The sequence below is a fragment of the Pogoniulus pusillus genome, chromosome 33 (assembly GCF_015220805.1).
Source record: "Pogoniulus pusillus isolate bPogPus1 chromosome 33, bPogPus1.pri, whole genome shotgun sequence".
NCBI classification, from domain to species: domain Eukaryota; kingdom Metazoa; phylum Chordata; class Aves; order Piciformes; family Lybiidae; genus Pogoniulus; species Pogoniulus pusillus.
Window position 1 is genome coordinate 5079090 of NC_087296.1, and position 26703 is coordinate 5105792.

At 46.6% G+C, this 26703-nt stretch overlaps 2 protein-coding genes and 1 long non-coding RNA gene across 4 annotated transcripts in view; 2 read left to right on the plus strand and 1 right to left on the minus strand.

Moving 5' to 3' along the window:
* The first annotated feature begins 5553 nt into the window (after nucleotides 1–5553).
* On the plus strand, nucleotides 5554–13047 carry MFSD4B (major facilitator superfamily domain containing 4B). The gene is made up of 4 exons (XM_064170296.1): nucleotides 5554–5739; nucleotides 5867–6035; nucleotides 8595–8711; nucleotides 11106–13047. Exons 1-4 carry the CDS (start codon nucleotides 5569–5571, stop codon nucleotides 12365–12367), a joined length of 1719 nt encoding a protein of 572 aa, XP_064026366.1. The 5' UTR covers nucleotides 5554–5568; the 3' UTR covers nucleotides 12368–13047.
* A 726-nt stretch (nucleotides 13048–13773) lies between these two features.
* LOC135189689 (uncharacterized) overlaps nucleotides 13774–26703 on the plus strand; it is a 33500-nt gene continuing 20570 nt past the window's right edge. The window contains exon 1 of the long non-coding RNA XR_010308222.1: nucleotides 13774–15601. This is a non-coding gene — a long non-coding RNA (uncharacterized LOC135189689). The remainder of the gene's footprint in view (nucleotides 15602–26703) is intronic.
* REV3L (REV3 like, DNA directed polymerase zeta catalytic subunit) overlaps nucleotides 16020–26703 on the minus strand; it is a 91674-nt gene continuing 80990 nt past the window's right edge. For both annotated transcript variants that reach the window (XM_064170295.1, XM_064170293.1), the window contains exons 26-32: nucleotides 25993–26102; nucleotides 24327–24441; nucleotides 22549–22686; nucleotides 21560–21750; nucleotides 20526–20772; nucleotides 19225–19434; nucleotides 16020–16899 (exon numbers count right to left, since the gene is read on the minus strand). In XM_064170295.1, the coding sequence (XP_064026365.1) occupies nucleotides 16759–16899; nucleotides 19225–19434; nucleotides 20526–20772; nucleotides 21560–21750; nucleotides 22549–22686; nucleotides 24327–24441; nucleotides 25993–26102 (1152 nt within the window). In that variant the 3' untranslated portion in view covers nucleotides 16020–16758. The remainder of the gene's footprint in view (nucleotides 16900–19224; nucleotides 19435–20525; nucleotides 20773–21559; nucleotides 21751–22548; nucleotides 22687–24326; nucleotides 24442–25992; nucleotides 26103–26703) is intronic.

Genomic DNA, 26703 nt, shown 5'->3' on the forward strand with positions numbered 1-26703 from the left:
AGGTTTTAAAAAGGAGGAACTTGGGATCTGCAGGATTCTGTGTGCCCTGAGGTTTTAAAAGTGAGGAACTTGGGACCTGCAGGATTCTGTGTGCCCTGAGGTTTTCAAATTGAGGCAAGCTGTGTCCCTTTTCAAAAAGAAAAACCCAAACACAAACCCCCAAAGACAGATAGCAACTATTTAGTATATTTATGGAAACATGGTTGCATAATGTAGCCATGGTTGCCATTCTGAAAGCTAGGAGATTAAAACCACCCAATATTCATTTTGAGTAAACGTAAAGATGTATTTGTAACAATTTAACTCTTATTTTAGTTGTGAAAACCTGCTTGTGAGAAATTTGGCTGCATTAATAACAGATTTAATCTTGGTGCAAAAAATTACAGTAGTAGCTTAGGAAAACTCTAAATCATTCCGACGTATCCCTCTTGAGAGAAGACTATATGGTAGGATAGGAGCAATGTCCTTTTCATTGCCATTGCTCTGTCATTCTAGAAGGAGAGTAATTGTCTTTGTTCCATCAAATGTTCTCAGCAGGGTAAGCTTCAGAAATGTTCAGCATTGACATTTTTAAAGTTTGTAGGAGTTTATTTCTGGTAACCGTGTAGGGATCTTCCAAAATTGCTCACTCAGGTCAAACAACAGCCATTATGTGGCTGTCCTTCAGGGCATATTTGGTATCAGATGAGGTAGATAACTTACACTTTTCTTCTTTGGCTCTTCATTCACGAGGTTTGGGCATATCTATCCCCTTCTTCCCTTTGCAGACACTGGATTGGCAAAGCTGATGCACGTGTGGGGTATGGATTGGCAAAGCTGATGCACAGCGTGTAGGATATGGATTGGTAAAGCTGAGGCACACTGTAGGATATGGATAGTAATGTTCAGTCTTTTGTTCCCAAACATCTTCCCTGCATTAAACTTTGCATAGCCATAGCTGGGCAAGTTGTGAAGTGGGAGGTGTGAGGTTGAATCAGCTCACAAGAGGGCTGAAGGCAGTTCTCACCCAGACTAGATGAATGCTTGATCACAGGCTTATGACCTGAAACACAGACACTACCTATTTAAAACAAAAATGCCCTCCTCTATTCTTTGCCAAAGAGACAGGAGATGCTTACTTGCAGCCCCAAAGGAAGTATCTAAGGGTGGGAGTCAATGCCACCATCCCTAGGGTCATCCTTATGGGTTAGCTTAAGCTGCCAGGTTCTCACTGTGCTGGCATGGAGGAGGTCCTTGCTTCACTGCTTGCTGTGGGGAGCCCATGTGGAGGGGCTCAGCTGTCCTCCTGGAGCAGGGAGCAGAGATGCTGCCTTGTCTGTGCCCAGAGTCCTCTCTGGGGAGTTTGGAAGTGTTATGGAAGCTGGCTTTTAGGGATCTTAACTCTTCTCTCAGAGGGTCATCTCTGGCAGAAGAATGTGTGTGTAGGTAATACAAATCCCATGTATTTTGTCCAGGGCTTGGACAAACACTCTGCATCGAACTGCAGGAGCTGTAGCACGAGTGCAGGGGACAGCTGAGGAAGAAGTACACAGCGCCGTTGCAGTTCAGCCAGCCAGTGAGTTTCTAATCATGTAAATGTTGGCATGTTCTCAGTATGCCTTTTATAGATACGTATATATATATTGTGTCAGCATTTTTTAATGTTCCAGAACCATGTAAGCTAAGATTAGAGTGATTTTATACTAAAACTTGTGCTAATATTGATAACAGATGTGTTTAAGTATCTTTATAGACAACGTATTTTGTATGGTTTTGATATTAAAAGATACATGTTTTGCTAGCCTTAACTCCAGTCACTGAAATTCTGCTTTGTTAGAAGGGTAAGAAATGAATGTCTCATGTTTTTCATGGTGCTAAAGTAACTGTGATTAGTCTCAAATTACTCAGAATAAAGATGGTAGTTCTTTAAGTGCCCCATTTGTAACTGCTTGCATCATTCTAAGGCTTGTTCTGCTCTAAAGCTCACCACTTCTCAAAAGTAATTTTGTTCTATTCTGATGATTGCTGAATCTTATCTGCAGATTTTTGTATAAAAGTCTTCACAGCTTTTATTGCCACTGTGCTAGGATTGGAATGTCCCTGGTACATTTACTCCTAAATTAATACATGGTGCAACTGATTTTAGTCTGATTTGCACTGATAAATCCATTTTAAGCCCAATAACTTACAAATCTAAACCACTGACTTCCAGAGTTACATGCATCTGAAAATTTAATCTACTCTGTTTTCCACTCTGGGATGTAACATCAAGCTTGCAGAAAAGCTGCATACACACAAAGAAGTAAAACTGAGGGAGGGAAATTGTGTTAGAATAAACTCAAGGGGTGGTTTAATTCTGTAATGTGTGGGGTTTTTTATGGTTATTGTTTGTTCATAAGCTGCCAGTGTAACTTGGAGAGCCTTTGATCAGTTACTGGCCCGTTACCAATTTCACCTTTGCTTACCTTGGCAGTATGAAGTTCTTTCATTGATGGCTTCAGTAAATCACAGGAGTTCATTCACCTTTCCTTTGTAGTAGGGCCAAGTAATTCCTTTCCTTTAATAAACACATGATGGAGGAGAAATACTCCCCTTCCACCTGGACTTATTCCCTACTCTGCTTGTATTTCAAATTGAAATCTGAAAAAAGATGCCTGGAGCCTTTAACAGACCCTGACTGCTGTTGCCATTTGTATACTCTCAAGGTAAAAAGCCTCTAAGTGTGTAAAACAAAAATGAGAAGCCTATCAAATGTGTTTCAAATACAGAGCTGCAGAATTTGTCACCTTTCTCTGTACTGCTGGAGACTGTTTTCAGGATCCTCAGACTGAGTCAGGATATTTGAAGATTTCATCTCAACATGAGGAAAAACTTCTTTACAGTGAGGGTGATGGAGCCTTGGAACAGGCTGCCCAGGTAGGTTGTGTAGTCTCCTCCTTTGGGGACTACCTGGATGCATTCCTGTGTGGACTACCCTAAGTGATTGTGATTTTTGATGTGGGGGTGTGGAGTTGATCTCTAGAGGTCCTTTCCAACCTCTAACATTCTATGATAAAGGAGGAGCTTGCCTTTCTTGGTGAGGACTGGGTTAGAGAGCAGTTAAGCAATGTGAACATCCATAAATCCATGGATCCTGAGGGGATGCACCCACAGGTGCTGAGGGAGCTGGTGGGAGTAGTTGCTAGGCCACTCTCCAGCATCTTTAAGTCATGGGGAACAGGAGAGGTGTCTGAGGACTGGAGGAAAGCAAATGTCACTCCACTCTTCAGAAAGGGCAATGAGAAGGACTCAGGTAACTATAGACAGCTCAGTCTCTCCTCCATCCCTGGAAGGTGATGGAGCAACTTATCCTGGGTCCTGTGTCTAGGCATATCAAGGATAAGGTCTTTGGGAGCAGTCAACTTGGCTTTACCAAAGGGAAGTCATGTTTAACCAGCCTGATAGCCTTCTGTGAGTGCACAGCCAGGTGGGTAGACGATGGCAGAGCAGTAGACATGGTTTATCTTGATCTCAGGATCTGGGAGTTCTGGTGGGCAGCAGGATGGCCATGAACACCAATGTGCCCTTGTGGCCAAGGACCTCAGGGAAATGTTTGAAAGAGTCCAGTGCAGGGCCACAAAGATGATGAAAGCAGTGAAATGTCTCCCTTCTGAAGAAAAGCTGAGGGAGCTTGGGTCTGTCTAGTGTGGAGGAGAGGAGCCTGAGGGGTGACTTTATTCACATTTATAAAGATGTGGAGGGAAATGTCAAGAGGACAGAGCCAGGCTCTGCTCATTGATGTTCAGTGACAGGACAAGGGGCATAGGTGCAAGCTGGAGCAGAGCAGGTTCCATAAGAACGTGAGGGAAAAACTTTTCACTGTGAGGATGGCAGAGCCCTGGAACAGGCTGCCCAAAGAGGCTGTGGTGTCTCCTTCAGTGGAGACATTCAAAACCTGCCTGGATGTGTTCCTGTGTGATCTGCCCTAGGTGACCCTGCTCTGGTCAGGGGGTTGGGCTCAGTTTTTCAAGGTTCTATCCAACCCCTAACATTGTGATTACATCCTTACATACTGTGGCAGAGTTCCTAAATTCTGCCTAAGTGGCCAGTCTCTTTTTCCACATATTGTAAACCTCTTTCTTCCAGATGAGTGTTTTTGCAGAAGCTCCTTGTTCATCTGTGCAGGTCTCCTGCCTCCTTTGTAGTTGGATTTCTTACTCCCAGGGATGCACCAACAGGGGTACCTATAAAAGCATTTAGCATGAAAGCTAATTAACTGGGTACAAGGCTTTTAGAACCGTGGTTTGACTTGTATATGGTTATTTTGTACTTGAAATTGCTTTATTTGGAGTGTTCTGTGCTAATTGACCTATAAACAGCAGCTCAGCAGCACTCCAGACCTTTGATAGTGAGACTTTGCACTCCTTGCAGTGATATCAGGATGGCTATAAACAGATTCAAATGTTATCTTACATGGGTGGTGGTTGTAGCCAGATTTATTCTAGTGCATGTGTCCATTCCTTCAGGTTATGCTGAATGCAGCTGTACCTGCAACATGTTCACCTGTGCCAGGAGTAGGAGGCTGCAATCTGCAGGCAATGTCTGTCCTGTTCTTAGCCTCTTCTGTTCTGAACAACTTGGAGAGCAAACCAAACTAAACCCAACTTTGAATTATATTTCTTTGCTAAGGCTTACTTAAATGCAAGTGTGCTGGAGCTTAAAGTCTTTCTTACAGAGAGCAGCACCTGTGCCTAGCAGCAAAACAGTTTATGCAGCCTGAGAACTGCTCGGGGCCTGCAGTAGAGGTACAGAAAAAAGAGCAGTTGCACCTGAGCTAAGGGCAGACCTCGCACCTGTGTGTCCTGGCAAGCTGTTTAAGTGCGGCACGGCATGAGCGCTGTAGAGGACAAAGATCTTCTCTGCTAAGATGTGATAGAGTGAGAAGGAATGGCCTGAAATGTATGCAGTGATCCACCCTCAACCGCCCCTGATGCCCTGGAACAGGCTCCTCAGGGAGGCGCTCAAAAAGGTGCAGACAAGGTACTTTGGGACATGGTTCAACGGCCATGAGGTGATGCAGACCAAGGGTCGGAGTTGGTGCTCACGGAAGCTTTCTCCAGATTATGTTTCTCCGAGGTCCAACGGTCCGAGCTCTCTGATAACAGATGCGTGCCGGAGCCCGGCAAGTCCGGTTCCTAAGGGCGCTGCTCGCTGCCGGCCTGCTCCCTGCCCTGCGCGCAGCGGGGCCGAGGCGGCAGCTGTGCGCGCGGCCAGGCGCAGCTGCTCCGCTCCCGGCCGCTCGAGCCCGCTGAGGCGCAGCTGCTCCGCTCCCGGCCGCTCGAGCCCGCTGAGGCGCAGCTGCTCCGCTCCCGGCCGCTCGAGCCCGCTGAGGCTCCGCTCGAGCCCGCTGAGGCTCCGCTCGAGCCCGCTGAGGCTCCGCTCACAGCTGCGCCCATAGCTGCGCCCATAGCTGCTCCCACAGCTGCTCTCACAGCCGCGCCCGCGGCGTCGCCATCCTCCGCCCGGGCCGGCGCCGCCATCCTCCGCCCGGGCCGGCCCCGCCACTCCGCCGCCGGGGGCTCCTGACGCGCCCCAGCTGCGCATGCCGTCATGGTCGGCGCCGAAGAGAAGCACGTCCGGTTCGTTGCCGGTGGGGAGGCGGCGGAGCTGAGTCGGCCAGAAGAGGTGGCCGTGGTGGGCAACGGCTGGCGATGCGGCGGGGAGGGGACTGCGCTGCGGTGGTGCATCTCCTTGGCCCTCTGTGCCTCCTTCGTGGGGCTGGTGAGTGTAAGAAGCGGGCGGGAGGTGCCCGGTGCACTGCGGCCCCTTCCCCTCTGCCGCCAGCCGGGGCACGCGTGGGAGATGTGGCGTGGAGGTCAGTCCCCTCACCCTTTGAAATGTGCTTCAGGGGATGGGCGTCGCGGTGCTGGGGCCCACCTTCGACAACCTGGCCGCCAACGTCGGCAAGAACGTCAGCGACATGTACTACATCTTCGTGGGCCGGTCCGTGGGCTTCCTGGGCGGCTCGATGCTCGGCGGGGTGCTGTTCGACTGCATGAACGCCCATATCCTCATCGGTGAGTGCCGGATCGAGCTGCTGCCGCGGCCGACAGGGAAAAGGCTGCGTCCGCTGCCGCCCGGGGCAACTCCTGAGCCTCTTGGGCTTCTGCCGCCAGCTCCGGGGTGTGCGGCCCGTTTGTGGCGGTGCTGAGCCGTGGGGCCCCGGGCCGTGTGAGGCTGGGGCCCCACAGCCGCCGCGCTGGTGCTGTGGCTCGCTGTCGCCGTGTGCCGTGCTGTGTGGCTCCTTGTCGCGACATTCCGCGCTGATCGCTTGCTGACGGCCTGTGAGGCTGAGAGGCCTACAGCCTTGTGCCCAAGGGGGTGGGCTTGCTGGTCATGCTAACTGGGCTTGGGCTGACAAAATCTGTTTGAATTGACCAAAAGGTAACTTTGGTTTGCGGTTTTTTTTTCACTTGTAGCAAGTGATATGCCTGGTTTAGATCCTCTTGGAACGTGCAGGCTTCTGTAGCGTCACTGTGAAGTGCATAACCAGAGGAGACTGTTCTGGCTTCACCGAGAAACCTGAAGCCCTGCTGGGGCACAGCTCTGTGGGAAGAGCTCCGTAGAGCTCTGCACTTTCTTAATGTTCATCAGCACTTGTCAGCATGGTGTGCTGGACAAAAGGCTTGAACTGGAGGATCTTAACCAAATTCGAACTTCTGTAAAGTGGGAAAACAGTAAATTCCTGAATTCCTGTGATGGTGGAAACTTGCTACTCAGTTGCTGCCTGGCTAAGGAAATGCTTAATCTCTGTAAGAATTTCAGTTCACGACTGTAGCAGTTTGTGGACACGTGGAGCACAGAGGTGCATTCATCCCGGCAGAGTCTGGCTCCTCGGCAGTCAGATTGCTCAGCATTCAGTTCCTTTTAGAGCTGTGTTAGTGTCTGGTTCAGTTAGAGGTTCTCAGCACACCTGAAATAGCAGAAGCCTTGTATTTTTTAATTTCCAGTGCACTAATGGCAGTTACCTGCCTTCATGCTGTACTTTGGGGCTAAAGCAGTTATCAGAGCTCACTCTTTTCCTTGTCCTTCCCTTACTTGTTCTCAGGGAGATTCAAATAGCTGTGCCTGCCCTGAAGACCATCATACAATGTTTGTCTGCTTTTCTCTCTTCCCTTCTCCCCATTTTTTCTTCTTTTCATCTGTCTGGATCAATTCTTGTCCTTGTTCTAAGATGTCTTTGTTTGGTCTCCTCCTTGTTCTTCGTTCCCTGTGCGTCTGAAAAAGTCGAAGCTGTCTGTGCCTGACATTTGAAACTTTACTTTCCATAATAGAATGGATATAGCTGTGGAAGTGTTAACTGCAAGTAGCTGTAGTGTTTGCTTCTTTTACTGAGGTGTCACAGAGGATAGCTGTCTGTCAGCAATGCTTGCAAAGTGGTTGGGTGGTAGGTTGTGGATGCCTCCTCTCTGGAGGTGTCCAAGACCAAGTTGGATGAGGCTTGTTTGAAAGGTGTCCCTGCCCATTGCAGGGAGGTTGGAGTAGGCGATCTCTGAGCTGCTTTCCAATCTAAGTCAGTCTGTGATTCTGTGACAGTGTTTTATTTATTTGGTGGTGAAATAACATTCCTAGAGCAGCCTTGAGGAAAAGGCCCTAGGAGTCTGGGTTGATGAAAAGCTCAACGTGAGCCAGCAGTGTTAGTGCAGCCCAAACAGCAGCCATGTGCTGGGCTGCAGAAAGAGCATTGTGGACAGTAGGGTAAGGGAGGTGATTCTGCCCCTTTACTCTGCTCACCTCAGACCCCAACTGGAGTACTGCATGCAGTTCTGGAGGCCTCAACACAAAAAGGACATGGAACTGTTGGAACCAGTCCAGAGGAGGCCACCAAGCGGCTCAGAGGGCTGCAGCAGCTCTGTTATGAGGACAGGCTACAAGAGTTGAGGCTCTGCAGCCTGGAGAAGAGAAGGCTTTGAGGAGATCTTGGAGTGGCTTTCCAGTATCTGAAGTGGGCTACAGGAAGGCTGGGAAGGGACTATTGACAAGGTCTTGTAATGGCAGGACAAGGGGTAATGGATTTAAACTTGAAGAGGGGAGATCTAAACTAAATATTAGGAAGAAATTATTTACATTGAGGGTGTTGAGACACTGGCACAGGTTGCCCAGGAAGGTTGTGGCTGCTCCCTCCCTGGAGGTGTTCAAGGCCAGGTTGGATTAGGCCTTGAGCAACCAATTCTAGTGGGAAGTGTCCCTGCCTATGGCAGGGTGTTGGAACTGGATGATCCCTGAGGTCCCTTCCAACCTAAACCATTCTATGACTTTTCTATCAGATGTTTGCAGAAACAGCACTGCTCTGTCAAAAGCCTGCAGAAGACTTCTAGCAGCAGATGCTGCTTCCTTTGCTAGTGAAGCTTTAGCAAAGCAGGATTTTCCTGATGAAATTCCTTTTTTTTTCCCCAGCAAAAACTGATTAAACATTTTAACTGCTTCTGCTAATCACAAATGGAAGTAGTCAGGTGCTATCAGCTGTTGGGATTGTCTGCAACTCTAGTAATTCTCAATGCATTTGTGCTTCTTGATTTTCTGAAGCATGAACAGGATCTCTAGAATGTGAGTTTTGTGTTTTCTGACCTTTCCAGCAATATCCATGTGTGGGACAACAGTTGGTCTTTATGGGATACCCTGGTGTAAGGAATCCCTGCTGCTGACTGCCTTGATGTCAGTTATTGGAGGTGCCATGGGATTTCTGGACACAGGTAAGGGACCACATGGTCAGAAGCTTCCTTCTCTGAACTAATTGGAAGCTTTGAGCTGCTGCTGGTATTTCATGTGGCACATTCTGAATTTAAAGAGAGGAGCTGTTTGACTTGACTGGGATCCTTGGATTGTTCTGGTCCTGGGACTTCCACTCTTTGTGTCTCTGTAACAGACCTTCCTGGGTATCTTTTGCTTCTTGGAGAAGACCAATCTGCATTTCAGTGAACAGGTGTAAACTGTTTCATGTGCTTTAAACACATTACTCATCCACAGGGAGCAGGTGGGGTTGTGCTTCATTGGTGCCAGCTGGGGCTAAGTTAGTCCTGAGCAAGCCCTGCTGTTTGAGAGACTCTCACAGCTGCTATTTGGAGAGTTGCCTCTCTGCAGCTGGCTAGGTGCCATTTGGGGATTCACAGCAGACATTTACTGCCAGAGCTCACTTGCAGCAACACCATGGCATCCATCTCCCTGAGTTAAGGGATATTGGCAGCCCTTGGCCAGCTGAACTTAGATGTCTGGGAATTCAAATTGATTTTGTTCTCCAAACTGTAACTCTGTGGCATGTGCCTGCTGCAGATGGCTTGGAAAATAACCCAAAACACTTCTGCTGGAAAGCTGTTCAAAACCAGTTTCTTGGTAGAGGGTTCTTATTGGAAGTACCAGTGATGTTGTAGAGCAGGTGTCTACAGGTGAGGTTGGTGGACAGGTCACATATACCAGACCTAGGGAAAAGAAATTCCCATAGGAATGATTTCTTTGAGCATAGCTTAGAAAGCATGAGTTAGTGGTGACTGGCTGTGGCAGGCACCTTGGTTCAGGAGGTGAGACCTCAGCAATCTTAGAGATGAATGGGTGATGCTGGCATACTTGCAAGTGGGGATCAGGAAAGAACCCAGAGCAGGCCAGCAGTGCAGTGCTCTGGTGCTGCTGCAGAAGGTGGTGGTGAACTTGTTACAGGCAGTCGCTCACCTCACACCTCTCCAGTGTTGCATCCTGACTTTCCTGGCTTCCCGAAGGTTCCTGTGGTTACTCACCAACTGGCAAGATACTGCTGCATCAAGCTGAGCAGCTTCAGGCAGCTTCTTGAGAAAGAACTGTCTGAGGAGTTAGCCAAGCTACCCAGACAGCTCTGGGGGTGTCCCAGCAAGGGCCTAGTTTTGGTGGCTTGGCTGCTGTGCAACACAGAGAGGAGTGATGGCTGTGTATGTGAGTCATCTGCCCTGGCTCTGTGAAGTTTGAGAGGGCTCTGTGAACATTAAAAGGAGTAAGACAGGATCTAGTAGTAAAAAAAAGATGGCTTGGCATGGAGCAGGTTGTGCTAAATGGCATGAGTGCAGAGGTAGCTGCCTTTGGTAGGATCATTATCCATGGCACTTGGTTTGAAAATATGGGAAAATCATGTTGCCTGACTGCAAAACTGCCTTCAGGGTCTGGGTCTGCTGCTTGGAGGTCAGACCTTTTAGACAGGAAGACTTCCCAGCCTGAGCAGGAGCAGCAGGAGGAGAAACTAAGAGCAAGGCAGGAGAGTGCGACTGCATTTATTTGGAAGAGTTAGTGCTGAGAGGCAGGGCTTGCTGAGCTGCAGCACAGCAATTTGATTCCAGTTATTTTCCTGTGTTCTTTTCAGGGAAGACTTAAAGGTGTGTCTCTGAGATTTTATTTTCTAGCATCGTTGCTGATCTGAGGGTGCTGTAGTTTGGGCTTTTCTTTTGGAAAGTCATTTGGATGCCGTTGAGGTAGTCCCAGCCTGTCAGAGGCAGGTGAAGCTTGATGTTTCCTGGGCTGCTGTTTAATGAGGCCATAGATTCTTAGTGTTGCATGTTGTTGATTTTAACACTTACAGAAATGAGAAGCAGTTACATTTGCACTTTTGAAAGAGGCATGGAAGATGCTGCAGGCTGTCAAGTTAGAGTAGTTAGCAGTGTAGAATTGTGGAACTGTTTTGTTTGGAAGACATTTGAGTCCAACTGCCAGGCTGCTGCCGATCCATGTCCCTCAGCACATCCCTACATCTTTTAACTCCCTCCAGGGATGGGGACTGCCCACTTCCCTGGGCAGCCTGTTCCAGGGCTTAACAACCCTTTTGATGAAGAATTTTTTCCTCATGTCCTTGGTGCAGCAATTAAGTATGGCCATTGCTGCTGGATTGAGCCACTGTCTGGCTCCTTGCTCTGCCTGCTGTGAGTCCCCTCCAGAAGCTCAGGTGCTGCTGGGGATTCGAGGTGCTGGCAGGCAGAATTTCAGTGGCCTACAGGGCTGCACATTTTATTTGCTCAAGCTGGTTGTGTTGCCAGTGGAATCAGTGGTATGGGTGATGGTTTGGCTTGTCTCTTTCCTTTCAAAGAACATTTGGTGTCAGACTGAAGTGACTGACTCCTCTCTCTGCTCCGCAGGTGGCAATGTGCTGGTACTCAAGACGTGGGGAGCAGAAGCTGGGCCGCACATGCAAGCCTTGCACTTCAGCTTTGCTGCTGGGGCGTTTCTGGCTCCCATCCTGTCTAAAATGGCCTTGGGAGGCTCTGAATCTAAAGGCTATCCAGTGACTGAGAAGACAAACCAGTCTGTCCTGAGGGCTGCGCCAACGGCACCAGCTGCCACAGCTGCACCAGCTGCCACAGCTGTGCCAGCGCTGCAGCACCACCTTGGCACAGACTTCCTGTGGTCCTACATTGTCATAGGCACCTACCTGCTGGTAGTTTCTTTGTTCTTTTTTGTCTTGTATTACAAGGCCACCTCTGCTCAGGACAAATCTGAGGCCTCTGTGGAGAAGAAACTATATGCCAGGTACCATTATGCTCTTCTTAGCCTCCTCTTTGTGTTCTTCCTCTGCTACGTGGGAGCGGAGGTCACTTATGGCTCTTACATATTCACATATGCCAAGGTCTTTGCCGGGATGAAAGACAGCGAAGCAGCTGCTTTGAATTCTGTCTTCTGGGGAGCCTTCGCGGCCTGCAGAGGGCTGGCTATATTCTGTGCTACTTGCATGTACCCTGGCACCATGATTGTGCTGAGCCTCATCAGCTCTGCTACCTCCTCCTTCTGCTTGGCCTTCTTTGCCAACTACCCAGCCTCGCTCTGGCTGGGCAGCGCTGTCTACGGCGCCTCGATGGCCACCGTCTTCCCCAGCGGCATCTCCTGGGTCGAGCAGTACACGGTTGTGCAGGGCAAGTCGGCTTCTCTCTTTGTCATTGGCGCCGCGCTGGGTGAGATGTGCATCCCTGCTACTGTGGGCTACCTGCAGGGCCAATTCCACCATGTGCCTGTGGTGATGTACACTGCCCTGGTGACCTCTGCCATGACAGTCTTGCTCTTCCCTGTCATGTACAAGCTGGCCAACTGTCCCCGCAAGAGCGACTGCAAGAAGGTGAGTGAGGGCGAGGTCTGCAAGGCTTTGCTGACCACCTCGAATTCACTTAACGAGGATGAGGAGGAGGAGAATGTGGCAGAATGGAACAAAACAGATTTTGAGGTGATAGAAATGAACAACGTGCTGAGAAACTCCATGGTAGAGATCTCCAGGGGGACACACGGGGACTTACCAGCTGAGGACTATCTGCAGTCCCCCATGGACAATGTGTTGCATGATTCCCCAGTAGCTGCTGATGGCTCCCCTGGCACTCAGGACAAGGATGCTGACCAGGAGAAGCATGACTGAAGTTAAAGCTGACTGACCGTGTGTGAAAGGACTGCTATGGAGCTGTGGTGTTCTTGATATGTGACTCCAGAATCCTCCTTCAGGGGTGCTGAGCTCAGCACACTCAGGTCTGCATCTGTCCAGCCTTTTCCTTCCCCTTTTCCCCCCATCTGCAGCCATGTGCTGGTGAGTGTGATTCCTCAACAACACGGGTGAGTAGGGTAACCTTGGTTCAGCTCCCGCAGTGGTGCTGCCAGAATGCATGGACTGCACTGAAGATCAGAACAGGAGATGTTTTCTCTATGTGAAGCAGCGTTTAAGTAGTGCCTGCTGCAATAAGAGCTACCTAGGGAAGGAGGGGACTGCTCTGAGCACAGTGGGTGGAGGGTGCAGTTCAGAGGTGCTTTGTCACAAAATGTCTTTACGAGGGAGGAGAGAAATCTGTTAGCTGTGGTGCTAAACTTTGTTCTGTCGTGCCAGGGCAATGCTGCTGCCTTGAAAGTTTGTATGACGTGAACCAGGAAATCAGCTCAGCCTTCAGGTGATGCCCCATGGCTGTCAATCAGATAAATTGTTACCAAACTACAGAATTTCCTGGTCCTACAATTAAGATGGGAAAAATAATGAAGCATGGTGGAACCCTGGTGGAATCCTGCCTTTGGGTCATTGGAAAGTGGTGTATGGGAAGGGGCAGGAAATGGGTGGTGCTAATCTGCTTTAGTGCTTAACTCTGATTTAGCAGTTAGACAATGGTGATAACTCAGAGTACTCTAAAGTATTTGTGAGTTTAATTAGTGCTACTCTATAGCTTAAGTGTTTTGTTTGGGTTTAAGGCTGTATGCTCAGAATGTGTCCTTCTGGAGTTTTTACTTTGCACTTTCATTGGTATTTTCCTCGGTACGAAGTTTTAGTTTGCTTGCACAGTATTTTCAGGTTGGGGTTCTTAGCTGCTTGTCCTGAGTGTGCCACTCAGAACCTCACAGCTCTTTGTTTTCTTCTGAGGAGGTAATAAGAAGCAGGAATTAACTTGTAGTGAAAATGCATCATCTTTTTGCACCTCAGCTCCCTGCAGAGGCTCTGAGCCCTCTGCTGTTGCCACTTAGAAGCTAATGTGGTTTTGCCCAGCTCCTTTTGCGGTGCAGTGCAGGAGCCTGCGCTTTAAAACCTGTTCTCCGTTCACTTGCTGCAGGAGTGTTCTCTGCCTGATGGAATAGTAAAGGTGTCAGGCCAAGTCTTGGCCCAGGTGGGTGTGAACAGTGTTTACCAAACAGGAGCAAGCCCGTGCGGCCTGGTGTTTGGTTGGTTTGCTGTGACAGCAGAGAGTGGTATGGCTGAGGCACAGCTAAGGGCTGCCTTGCCCCTGGCTTTTCTGTTCCCTTTCTCCTGCACACTGCAGTAACTGCTTTGAGTGTGCAGGAAGTGGGGGTGCCTGGGGGTGCCTGATGGCAAGGACAGATCCTGCTGGTGGATGGGGAGTGACAACAGCTTCTGCTCTGCTTCTGCAGGAATTTCTGAGCCCCCTCAGGGCAACTTACAAGTTTCATTTGGGAGAAGCTGTGTTTGGTGCAGGATGAGCAAAGACAGACAGGGAAACGGTTATGTGGCAGCTCCCTGCTGCAGCTGCAGGCCAAAGGCTTTATTTGAACTGAAGGTGATGTTTCCTTAAATCAGAGATGATGTTGCCAGAAGAAAATTAATTTAAGAACCACACCTGGCAACCAGAAGGACTTTAATTCCCCACCCAGTTCATATGCTGATTCTTAGAATGTAATGCCAAATTGACATGTCCTGTACAGGAGGTTGTTGTCAACAACAGACAATGTCTTGCATAATTTGAGTAGTGAGAAGTAGGAAACCAAATCAAAACCACATTGGAAAATGTGCTCTAAACCTTTTTGAACCTTACCTGCTTGCTGTGGCTGTACAGTTAATTGCGTTTCTGTCTCCCTAGCAAATGTAACAGTGCTGTGCAAAACAAAGACTGAGGCTTTTTTACTGGCTGCATTGATTTCTGCAGAAGTCACTTCATCCTTGTTTTTCCCCTCAAAAGCAGGAGCCCTGAGTAGTAGGAATGGAGCAACAGCCATTGGGAAAGCCAAGGTGAGAACAGCCACTTAGAAAAAGGATCCAAAGAGCAGAGGTACTTTGAGCTGTGCAGACTCATGGCTAACCCACATGTGGAGGCCTTTGTCTGCAACATCTAACTTCTGAGTCATCTTAGTGAGGACTTAGAGCCTTCAGTGTCTGAGTTTAGCTTCACAATGGAAACACCAAACTTGTTCCTGTTAGTCCCTAAGGTCATGTTTTTAGTAGCAGAGACTGCCCTTTAATGATAATGGAATATTTAATGAGATCTAGGATATTTCCAGCACCGAGTCCAGCTCACAGCAGTTCTGGACAGACATCCTTGATGGTCAGAGGCTGCAGCTTTCCTAGATGCTGGATTTTGGTGGTGCTCATCACTTGTTTTTAGACCATGACTGTTGTTTTTTTACATGCTTGTTTTGTCTCCAAGTAAATTGCTTGAGGTAAAATAAGTTCTAGATCCTCCAGCAAGCTTAAGCACCTAAACTGATGTGTTATGGGTTGAGCTTAGCTGAAGTCAACTCTTACTACTTTAGCATTGCCTTGCTTATGGTAGAGAAGTCATCTCTGTGTTGAGAACAAGCACTGCAGTCCATGGATGAGAGACCTGAATCACTGAGAATCCTGGTTTTAGCCATCAAGCCAGGCCCGAGGTGAAGATGAGCACTTGCCCACTCCCTGCAGTGTTAAGGTGAGCTCTTGCAGTCCATGGCCTGTAGTGCTGATATTGAGAGCTGAAGCACTGTCAGACACTCAGACCCCAGCCTGGCATTTGCACTTTTGTCCTGTACATGATGGATGAGAGAGGAGGCAAAGGTTTGTGCCTTGATGTTTGGGTGTCTGGTTTAGTTTACACCACAATCTGTGGCTGATCTATTAAATATTTAATTGTTTTTATTCTGCTTGGTGTGGGTTTACATTGTACTGTATAATGTGACATTTCAGACTGACTTGTACCTTGAAGGTAAGAAACTCTGAGCTAGAAGGCACTCAGGTTCCTTGATCTAAATAAAGCTCTGTTCTATTTTTCAAAGCTACTCTGGACTTCTGAATTTAAGACTGACTCCTGTTTTGACTAATGGAGAGCTGGAAATGTAAGCCTGCTTTGGAGAAGGCCTCCAAGAAGTGGTTTTAGATCTCAGAGCTTAAGCTGAAAATTGAATTGCTCAGGTAAGAGTTAGGAATCCCCAGACTCATTTGTGTTACTGTTTGTGTGCCAAAGGAAGGGAGTGAAGGTGTCTGCAGCTGAGGGGAAATACAAAGCACCCGAGACCATATTTTTACCATATCATTTTATTCAACTTTTAATATGGTTTCCATTATTAACTTCTAAAACAAAATGATTTCCAGTTTAGAAAACAATGCACTGACCACATAATTCCTTTTCCATTTTATACAGTTATACAAATATTCTAAATACACATTTTGTCAAGATGGTGGCAAATAAGATTTAACTGTACAGTACGTAAGGAAAGAAAATATTTTAAGCATATTTAGAAGCAATAGAAATGTCTATACAAAACAAGCAAAAAAATGGAATAAAATTTTATATTTAAAGTATTGCAACAGTCCCACAGGTTTGTAACAAAAATGTCTTTGCACAGTTCCTCACAATGCCCCATTAATAGCTAAAGCAAGACAGCAATCTGTAGAAAATAAGGTTTCAAAATGCTACACATGGTACTACTGCTTGCACAGTCTGCTCAAAGGAACAATCTACTTGGAGTCGAGCGAAACTTAAGGAGGAGATATACCAACCGACTTTAAAATTATCTGTATAAAAGTCATTGCACATCGTTCTTTTACTCAGTTGTTTTGTTTGAAAAGTAAAAAAGTGTATTGTTATTTACAAAATCTTTCGCAGACAAAAATTATAAAGTGAATGGAGAGCAGAGGGAAGTCACACAGCTGGATACTGACAGTGCTAGAACACACACCAATGGGTTTAGCGTCTCGAGGTTTTTCAGTGCTCCTTCCTCCAGGAAGTAAACCTGACTTCTACTTGGAAATGGATTTACAAGATGTCACACAGAGCTATTTCAACATCAGCATTAGAAAACTATGTTAGAAACATGGGGGGGAGAGAGAGAGAGAGCAGAAATTTGTACATCTTAAAAAGTGACCTATTCATAGACCGACAAATGGTGGAGGCTTTGCTTTAACGCGGGTATGGTGAGCAGTTGGTGTTCTTCAGATGATCAACCCCACAGTTAAAATGGAAATCCTGGACTAGGTGAGAATTGAAAAAGCACCATGCACGATAGTCTTAGTGTGGTAAACACTGAAGGGAAAAAAAATAGCACCTGGAATCCTCTAACACAGAGCATTTAAAACTGGTCAAGTAGCTGGCGAAGGTAGGGTGCCTTTGACAGTTCTCTGCTGACTCTGGAGAGCTTGAAAAGCACAGGACAGTTGAGTGAGACACACTGGATCTGTCGGTCACAGCAGCCTGTGCAGTTCTTGCATATCTGGGGACAGGGAAAAGGCAAAACAGGTTACTGCAAACTGCACCTGAGCCAAGTGCTCAGGGTGGTATAGGCAGAACTTGCACAGTGCTGCCAGCACCAAGCCCCTCCCCAGTGTGGAGGGAGCCACAGCAGCTCCGTTCCTGCTGGCAGTGACTGGCTGGTGGGCATCACCCACCCACACTGGGCAGAGATCAAGTGCTTTGGCTGCACAGCTTGGTTTCTAGCCTGCTGATTAAGTTCTGCTGAGCTGAGCAGCTGCAAGTGGGCCAGTGCTCTGCTCATGGTGAACCCACCCTGCATCAAAGTTTCCTAGGGCACAAAGGCAAACTGCTGCACTGCAGTTATTACTCTCTGCACAGCAAGGGGACTTGAACTACTCCTGATTCAGGATAAGCTTCAACTAGACTTTTACTTTCTAAGTCTAAGGAAGAAATAAATGCCAAGAGCATGCAGGGTCTGCTGCTCTCGGTCATGGAACTCCTCATTAATGTAAATGCTGCTTGAAACTGCTTTCACCATGAGGTACCTGATCGAATAAAAGAGCAGCACAGCAGGCACAGGTTTCCGCAAGTAGCTTCTTCCTTTGGAAAACTAAAGGCCTCTGCTTTGCTCTCTGATTTTTAATCCTTTCCAGGATCTGCCTTTTTAAAAACTTGGAAATTTGTTTTCAACCACACTTGAGCTTTGTGACACCAAACCACTGCCCAGCATTATGGGACCAGCTGTTGGAACACCAAGTTGTTTATGTTCTTTGCTTTTAAAAGGAGTTCTGTCCCTTCTTTCCATGTTAAAATTACTTGAGTACCAGTGACCCTCCCAGCCAGACCTGCATCAGACCAGAAACTCAAACTGACAGCAGCTGGAGCTGCCCCACCTTGGCTGAGTCCCACAGGCAGCACCTCAGAGCATACCAGTCCCTCTAACCTGCAACTGTGACTGAAAGGAACAGGGTTTAAAGGGTTCCAGGTTTGCAGTCACCAGAAGAACCTCAGAAGTAAGTCCACCTTTGTTCTTTCAGAAGAGGCTGTGGCTTATTTGAATGCAAGGGATGAAACTAAATAGCACTGATGGAATCATAAAACCATTTAGGGTGTCAAAGATCCCCAAGACCATCAAGTCCAGCTGATAATCTAGCACTGCCAAGTCCAAAGTACTCAGTTTGGGTAGAGGGGAGAAGTCCATGGCCTTCATCTCTGGCCTGTACTTGTAAAGCACATTTTAAACCAGTGTTGTTCTATCAATCAGTTTTCTGCTGGCTCCAGCAGGTTTATATTCTAGGAGGGCCAAGAATTTAAGCAGTGAAGTATCTGTTCAGCTTCATATTAAAATAGGAGAGATGTTCTCACTGAGACGCCGAGTCACCAAACACTGCCTAGAAGGTGATCTCAGGCCTTGCCACCCTACTGCATGTTGCAGGCACAAGAGCACGTTCTGCTCAAACCCACTGATCCTACTGTGGAGCTGGACGAACCTGCTGAGCTCTGATTTACTCCAGAACAAAACCACTGCGAGCAGTTCAAAGTACCCCAGGGAAATAGCAGACCATGCATCACCTTCCTTTACTGGCAGTGCAGATCAGAGCAAGCACTGCAAAGCACAGCAAGAAGCCCACACCTTAGCAGCACAATGTTTAACAATAATTACTTAGAATGGTTTGCTAGCAACAGAGCCCCAGGGGAGCCTAGCAGCTCAGTGCCTGGACTGGAGGAACACTGATACCCTGCAATTCAGACAGCTTTCAAAGTCACTAAAATGAATTGTAACAAAAATTGTAAAGCCTAACAGCACGAAAATGAGGTGAGGATATGCCCATGTTGCAGCAAGGGGAGGCACTCTGCTTTGCTGGAGTGTATTTGTGAACAGTCAGCTACCCTCTTAACTGACTCCTAGCTGGAGGAATAAAAGAACTTGAAAAAAGTCCTGTAGAGAGGAAAGGTGACAAGAGAACCCCCAGGCTAAACCAGATCTAGGTTACAGATATTAACTCATTATCTGGGACAAACATTTTTCTTACTAGATTATCATTAGTTACTTTAATGCAAAAAAAACCAATGATTTTTTTTCATATTTTATAACTCTCCATCAATGTCATTATAAAAAGGCATCTGTGAACCATGTAAGATGCTCTTAAAAGAGAACAGGACAAAAGCTTCTTCTGAGCCCACCCTTTGCCTTCAGCTAAGGAGAGTAACAGCTGCTGTGCTGCCTTCAACAGCAACGGGCAAAGCAAACAAGCTCCAAGGTGTTTAACTTCCTCTTTCTGCTGCTTTGAAACCTCAGCCCCTGCCTTTGGCTGACAGACATCTGACAATGCTTTCATCCTACCTTGACCAGCTGTTCTTGCTTGCGCTCCAGCTCTCGGATTTCTTGGTTGAGAATCACTGCCACATGCTGTGGCTGGCTCCTGCATTTATTGCAGATCCCGTACTGGGTCAGTTCATCACACACGGGACAGTGTAAGGTCGTGAAGTACTGGGAGATTGTGCCTTTGTGGCCTTCCAGCTCGCTGTGGGCAGCCGAAGCAGCTTTTTGAATCTGTTAGAAAAGCAGAGGTGATGATGAGCTTCCGTATGCCTGGACTCCACAGCCCAGCTTGGTCACAGGAGCGTGAAAGTGCCGCCCAGGCTGCAGGGCACATCTTCATATGCAAAGCATGGATGTGGATCACAACACTGCCCCGAAGAGATGTGAACAGAACCCACCCACACCTAATTCATAAGGACCCTCACCAGAAAAGAGGGAGAGTAACCAAAGTAATCCTCACTCACATGCTACATTTATCCTCTCACTTCAAGCTCTGCCTCCTGCGGTTGTCTCTCTGTGGGTGCTGATCACATCCTGTCCTGGCTGCAGCCCTAGCGTCTGCCTTCCAGATCCTGCTGGCCCTCGACTTTGTGCTGTGCAGTCCTGGTCAAAGAGCTGCTACTGTCCATCGGTCCATGGCTCTAGCTCATGCGCTGATCTCCTTGGACAAAGCTCCACAACTTCCTCAGGGAAGTCTGCTCTCTGCACTTGCAACTCTGGTGGTGGATGATTTAAGCTTTATGCTATCCTTCACCCTTGTGCTTCACCCAGCTGTTCTGCTCCCCAGGGCCCTGCAGAAAGCCAGGGCTCTTCCTGCCTTTTTAAAGCAGCTCGTGGGAGATATGCAAGGTGAGTGTGACATGCCATGGGAAGGCAGAGAACAGCTGCAGAATTGAAGTCAGTCAAGGCTACACTGAAAGTCTGCAGCAGAAAACACAATGTACCCCTAAGCTGAAGTCCACACTAAGCAGATACACTGGCTAGAAACATCTCTTTTTTTTTTTTTCCAGGAGAATCCCAAACTAAAAGATAGTTACTGAACGCTTCCTTTTCTGCATGTCAGTAGGTTTTTTTATCTGTTTGGAAAGTCAAGTTTGGATATAATTACTTTAAGGCTTCTGGTGAAACAGATTTCCAAAGGAGTGCTCCTGCTGCTGGGGCATTACCACCTCTCCCATAAAAACATCTTAGAAGAATAGGAGTTCCCTATCTACCGTGGAGAGATGTAAAAGGTGGTCCATAAACCTCACTCCATTAACAGTCAGGACCAACCCACACGCAGCACAGAGGGACCACATTCATAACCTGCTTGTTTCACTTACCCTTGGCAGCTCATGGTACCAGCTGAAGACATCTATGCCAATGAGTGAGAACACCCTAGCCAATGGTGGCAGAATCTGTTTGGTGATGTAGTAGGTAGCATTCAGCCTCAGGTTGGGGTCCTGCAGGACCTCGATGGGCCTCCTCACCAGTTGTATGAGGGGCAGCCCAGGCATGCCGTACACGATGACGTAGGGCACTCGCTCCCCGACCCGTGGCTCAGAGCGCCGGTCGTAGGCCAGCATCCTCCTGTTGGGAAACCGCCTTTAGAGTGCACCCGCAGACAGCCAGCATTATTTCATCTGCTGGACTGCATCAGTAGCTTTCCAGGCAGCTGAAGTCAGTGTCCATTATGAAGCACAGCACCAAGCTGGCTTATTTTTGTCCCATGTGCTAGAACTTGCAACACAAGCACTAAAGATACCCTCTGCTTCATGCATGCAGATTGGTCTCTAGCCACCCCTTAAAGAAATATCTGATAGAGCAACCAGGGTACTAAAAGGAGCTCAAGCACCCCCAGAAAGCAAAGAACTTGTGAAGCAGGCATCAATCCAAGACTTTTATGTTACTTAACAGCATGGCTTCATTTGAAGACCTGTTGTATGAAGCAAGGTGGCAAAATGTGCCAGCTCACCTTCTCTTACTGGTGAACAACAGCAACAGGATGAAAGCCTGACTTTGGGTATAGTACTTGTGAAAAATGATACTTGTGCCTGCACTGAGAGACATCACTGCTGCCATTTCTACTGTCTCTGTGGAGGGCAATGCTGGAGACTCAAGCCCAAAGCACAGCAGCAGCGAACACACTGCTACAGCATCCAGGCTAGGGACCTGACTGCTGAACACATGCGGCTCTTGCCAGGACTGTGCAGCAGCTATGTGACGCCTCATCTCTTTTCACACACAGAGGAAAGAGGCAACTGCTGCAACAACGTCTGAGGGAGACATCTCATTGCTACCCATAACCTGGCAGTACAAAAGTCAAGAGAAAAAAAAAAAAAACCTATGTACAAATAGCACTTCTTTATCTCATTACCTGGTGATTTCCAGGGCTGGAACACAGGATCCCGGTCTGTAAGCTGAGCTCCCTCTGTACTCTTTTGCAAAGATAAAGTCTTGCATGCTGGCTTTTCCCTCCAGTAGCTTCATGCATTGATTCTGAACATACTGCTTGATCTGACTTATGTCCCTTGTTTCAAATAGCAGCTTGATAGAACACTCAAGTATCTTTCAACCAAAGGAGAAAGGTGAGAGAGACAGATGTGGTTAACAAGAAAAAAAACGAATTCCAACTAATTCAGTGAATTATATGGAAACATTAACGCACTGCTTAGAAGTATCAATTCGAGGCTGTTAACAGGACAAGTTGCATTCTCTTCCACTCAAAACCAGTCATGAACACACTACTGGACAACTTCTTCCTCACTTGGGTACATCATTCATGACAACATCCATGCTCCAGCACAGGTTCAGCAGTCACAGAGGTTTCCCAGAGCGTGAAAGAAGATGTCTTGTCTTTTTCTTACCATCTACAATGTTTTGCCAAGACTTTCTGACTACCTCAGCAAACAAAAGAATTTAGATTAAAAAGAAAAATGGAAGTAAATCCTCTGGTTACCTTTCTTACAGGCATAAATTGGCTTTGACTTAAGAACAAGAAACTTTTCAACCCCCTAATACAGACAACGAAGTTTAGTGTAAATTAATTCTTGGCTAAACTAGATTTGAGCTATTTAGTAGACACATCAGTGTGCCTCACTCATCCTGCAGTAATACTTCCAATTCAAGTGAACTGGATCAAGAACGGTTCTTTAGAGAACTTACATGGGGCTGAGTGCTTTTCATAGGGGTTTAGGGGCTGAATGCTAGCAGTTAGGATGGAAAGTGCAGGTGCTCATAATGTTGTGCAAGATCTTAAATGGATTTTTTCAATAGCTCGCAAGGCCTAGAACTGCTGAGAAAGGACAAACACACAGTAAGAGTACACTCTAATTTCATTCAGGAAGAAATCCAGGAGTGTCTTACCTTGGAAACAGCAGGACAGGAGTCCCTCCGGACTGTCTCAATGCCTTTTGCATCAAATACTGGGTCCTTCTGGTCCAGTGTTTCATACATGTAGCCCACGTACCTCTTCTTAGTTTGCAGCACACATGGCAAGTAGACCTGGAATGTTCAGAAAGAAGATAGCTCAGTCTGGCATGTGCTGGGAATCTAAGGTGGCTCTGAACACAAGAGGGCTTCCTAAGGGATAGTTTGCTTTGTTGTTGGTTCTTTGGCATAAAAAAATAAAATCACAAAACCAAACTGGAGCAAAGGACTGCTAAAGAATGCCTGAGGAAGTTGGGATTCAGTGGTGTTCCCTTCTGAAATCACTTCATATTTCATCTAGATAAGCACCCTGAAGCTCTGATGAGAAGTAACACACGGTGTAATTTGCTTCCAATACTCTTACTTTTCTGGATTGCATCTCTCAGCACTTTTAGTCTAACTCTGTTATCTCTTTTCCTTAAGAAGAAATCAACTTCACTTTAAACACCAGAGAAGAAAACTTTCCCAGCAAAAGTCGGGGCTTTCAACTTCTTGTATTCAAACATCATCTCATTATGAGGTGCCTAAAATAATTTAGTCTTTTCCCTTGGGCAAAGCATGCTTTTAAAATGCCTGTACCTGCAGAATGGGTTCCTCATGAATGGGTTTTTAGGGCCATGGTCTCTTCTGCTTGTGTTCTCCAATCTGTCATTCCTCACTCTGTTAGTATTCCTTGACCAGATTTAAGTCAGAATGGGGAATAATTTCTTCCTAATATCACTGGGATCTCCCTGGCTCTCATGAATGAGGCAGCAGCGAGTTTAGATTGCCTCAAGCAGAAGAAGGTCCTGCACACAGGTTTTCCACTTCCTGCCTGGATGTGCCAGGAATATTGAGCCTACTCAATATTCTGAGCCCTAGGTGGATAAGGGCACTTGAAGTGAAACACTCACACATGCTCTCAAGTATCTCCTCACACCTAATTGTTTCTTTTGCCTTCATCTTACCAACATGGAATTGCCTCGGAGTGGAAGGGCCCTGTACAGTGCTCAGTGAGGCAAAGCTGCCCTGCCTTCCACAGCCATTCTGACTTTTCTTGCTGGTATTTTTCCACTATATTCTGAGAACAGTGCCCTCTGCTTACAGATTCTGACTGAACCTGTTGAGTCAGGTGTGTATTTTGGAAATAACCAGAGCACCCAAACTGATTGCTAATGGCCTTCTAGTGACAAATGTCCACCAAGACCAGTATCACATCACCTTGCTCTTTTATAAAAGGCTGAGTGCCATGAATTCTTCTTCCAGAAGCCTCCTGGATGGATTTTATGCTCTTTTACTTTGTGTATATGTATCACATGGGCATACCCTGTGCCAAGGCTGGCTGAAGAATAAATATCAAGCTTGTAATTAATGCACTGGAATCACTTCAAGGCGTGTTATACATTTTCTTTACCAAGCTGCACACATTGCTTTGGCTGTATGTATGGAATACAAAACTGAGGGAGACGTTTCCAAAAACTGATGAGACAGGCATTTCAAATTGCCTGCTGCTGCCAAGCACAACAGGCCACCAGGCAGCCTTTTGTGAGAGCAGAAACATTTCTTTTTGTTATGGATGCTGCAGTGCTTCTCTGACAAGGTCCCTGAGGCAGTGAGGAGCTTGCAGTATACCTGCAGGACCAGTACAGCACACAGCTGTGCTACATCCCTATACTAGAAAGAGCCAGAAAAATGTTTTCACCCAACACACTTGACGCAAAATATCTTCCTTTTACCTTTTCAAACTTCAGTTTAACAGGTTTGGGGTTTGTTGCTGTTACAGCTTCAGCAATTTCTTGGCCGATCTTAAAAGACTGCTCCTTGGTGGCTCCTTTCAAGAGTACAAACATGCTACGAGAGATCAGACATAGGACATAAGCACAAATCTGTTCAGCACAGTCCCTGGAACTTTGAAGCTAGTTTGTTGGTGGCAAGGCAGAGATGCTGTTACCAATTCTGTTGCCTTACTTCAGCCAGACAAGTCAAAAAGCTTAAATACCTCAGTGTCTACCTCAGTATATGATGAGACAGTGCCAAAGGCACGAGGACCAGTGTGACTCTGGTGAGACAGGGAACGTGACAGCTTCCAGGCACTGCAAGACTTGAGTTCCAGGCTACACACCTTTCTCCCCACTATGGGCAACAACAAAATTTTACTTCCTCTCTCCAACAATTTCTTTGTGTTTTTTTTCCCCCTCTAGTGAAGCTATTAACACAGTATCTGTGAAATTTCAAGTCTTCCATCAGATCTGGCTGAAATCAATCACTGCACTCACAAGTCCTTAAGGAAGGTCAGCCAGACAAGCTTTGTCTCCTGTGGCTGAAAAATTATTCAAGTCTAGCACCAGAGACAGACGCATCCTAGAGCATGGCTGTCATTTAGATGATAGATTGAGTGAGGAAGGGGAGAGATTTCTATGATGTATCTTTGTATATTCTGAATTGGAGCCATGTTTGAAGCTTAGATGAGTGCCTTCCTCTCACTACCAACATAAGGATGCCTGCTGTGTGCTAGTTTGAGGCTAACTAGGATATTTTAGTGAGAGAAATTAGATTATATGCTGTGAATAGTCTGCTTCAATCATAGGCTTGCTGAGATGTATAAAAACAGGGATACAAACATAGATAACTTAGTTGCTGTGTGGCTATGGCTGCCTGCACTTTTCTCCCTAACCTGTTTTCTGTGTAACTAATCTTTCTGCTTTCTAACCCCCCTGGCCAATCCTCCAAACTCGGCTTGGATTTAAGGCAAACTCTGGGATAAGGTAGAGGGCTGGAAAGAAGGTGGAAGGGTGGTTGGGAGCCCCTCCTGGGGACTCTGGTTTTTGGGAGGGCTGCTGTGTTTCTGTGTTATCTTTTTAACTTGTATATTTCCATCTGTAGCTGTATAGATTGTAAATACCTGCTTGGATATTGTGCTAAGCTGGTAATATAAAGCTTCATTCTTAATTTCCAGCTCGGCTGAGTCTAGTCTGGGTGATTTCATAAGAGCCGGGGGCAGGTAACACCCAAACTGTCACACTACTGTATCAGAAATACTGTGTTTTCTAAAGTAAAGTTGGATCAGAAGCAGCCCTCCCCTCCATTGGATAACTAACTTATATTAAAAACAAAAACCACACATTAAAAACTATTTAGTTCCTCCTCCCCATCTCTGTTCCATCAGCTTCTCAAAAGAAAGGAAACTCTCAAAGTGCTTTCTAAGAGTCACCAAAGAAACTCCAAGAAAAGAAATATTATTTACTTTGTATATTCTGCAAGAGAGGAAACCACATCCCAAAGTGAGCCCACATGCTCTTTTCACTAGCATAAGTTCCCACTGTTAGGGTGAAGGGAAGATGTCTCTGTGCAGAACTGCTATGGTTTCCACAGCCTGTGCGAGGCAGAGCAGGACTGCGTTACCTGTCGGTATCGCCGTAGACCACGTGAGCACCCCATTTTTTGGTATCATTCACCAGTTTTATAGCACGCTCCAAAGTCTCCCTGGCTTTGTGGACAATGCTGTCTCCAACCTGCAAAATTAAAGGTAGACTGAAAATCACCACTCTGCTGCTAGACTCAGTACTAGCTCTTAGTAAACACAGTCTGAGTCTAGCCTTATTTGATCTCCTTATGAAGATCATTGACTCCAATCCCCTTGCCAGAGCAGGACCACAAATTAGTGCAGGGGCATGGCAGGAATAAAAAGGTTGCTTGCATTACTCAAAATGATAAGACTTAAAGGAAGAGCAATCCAAAATTATTAAGAATTAAAGGAAAGTTTGGTTTAAACATTTTTAGGTATATTGGAAATGTAAAGGGAAAGACAAAATGACTCAGGATGATTTTCTCTAGGTTTTTGATTCTGCTGATTCCTCTGATGAAAACTATGAAACAGCTGCAATGTTTTGCTTTATTTCCACTGTTAGAACTGTAATCTCATCTGCCTTTGGAGGGGGCTGGACAGAAATGCCAACTTCAAATCCTCTTTTATGGACAGAAGAAAAATAATAATCAATTTTAATGTCTTGAAAGGATGACAAATAAATACCCAGGTTGCTGATTTTCAGTACTACAAATAAAAACAGCTTTTAGGAAGGTGCTTACATTAAATGTTTCAAGTAGTAACACTGT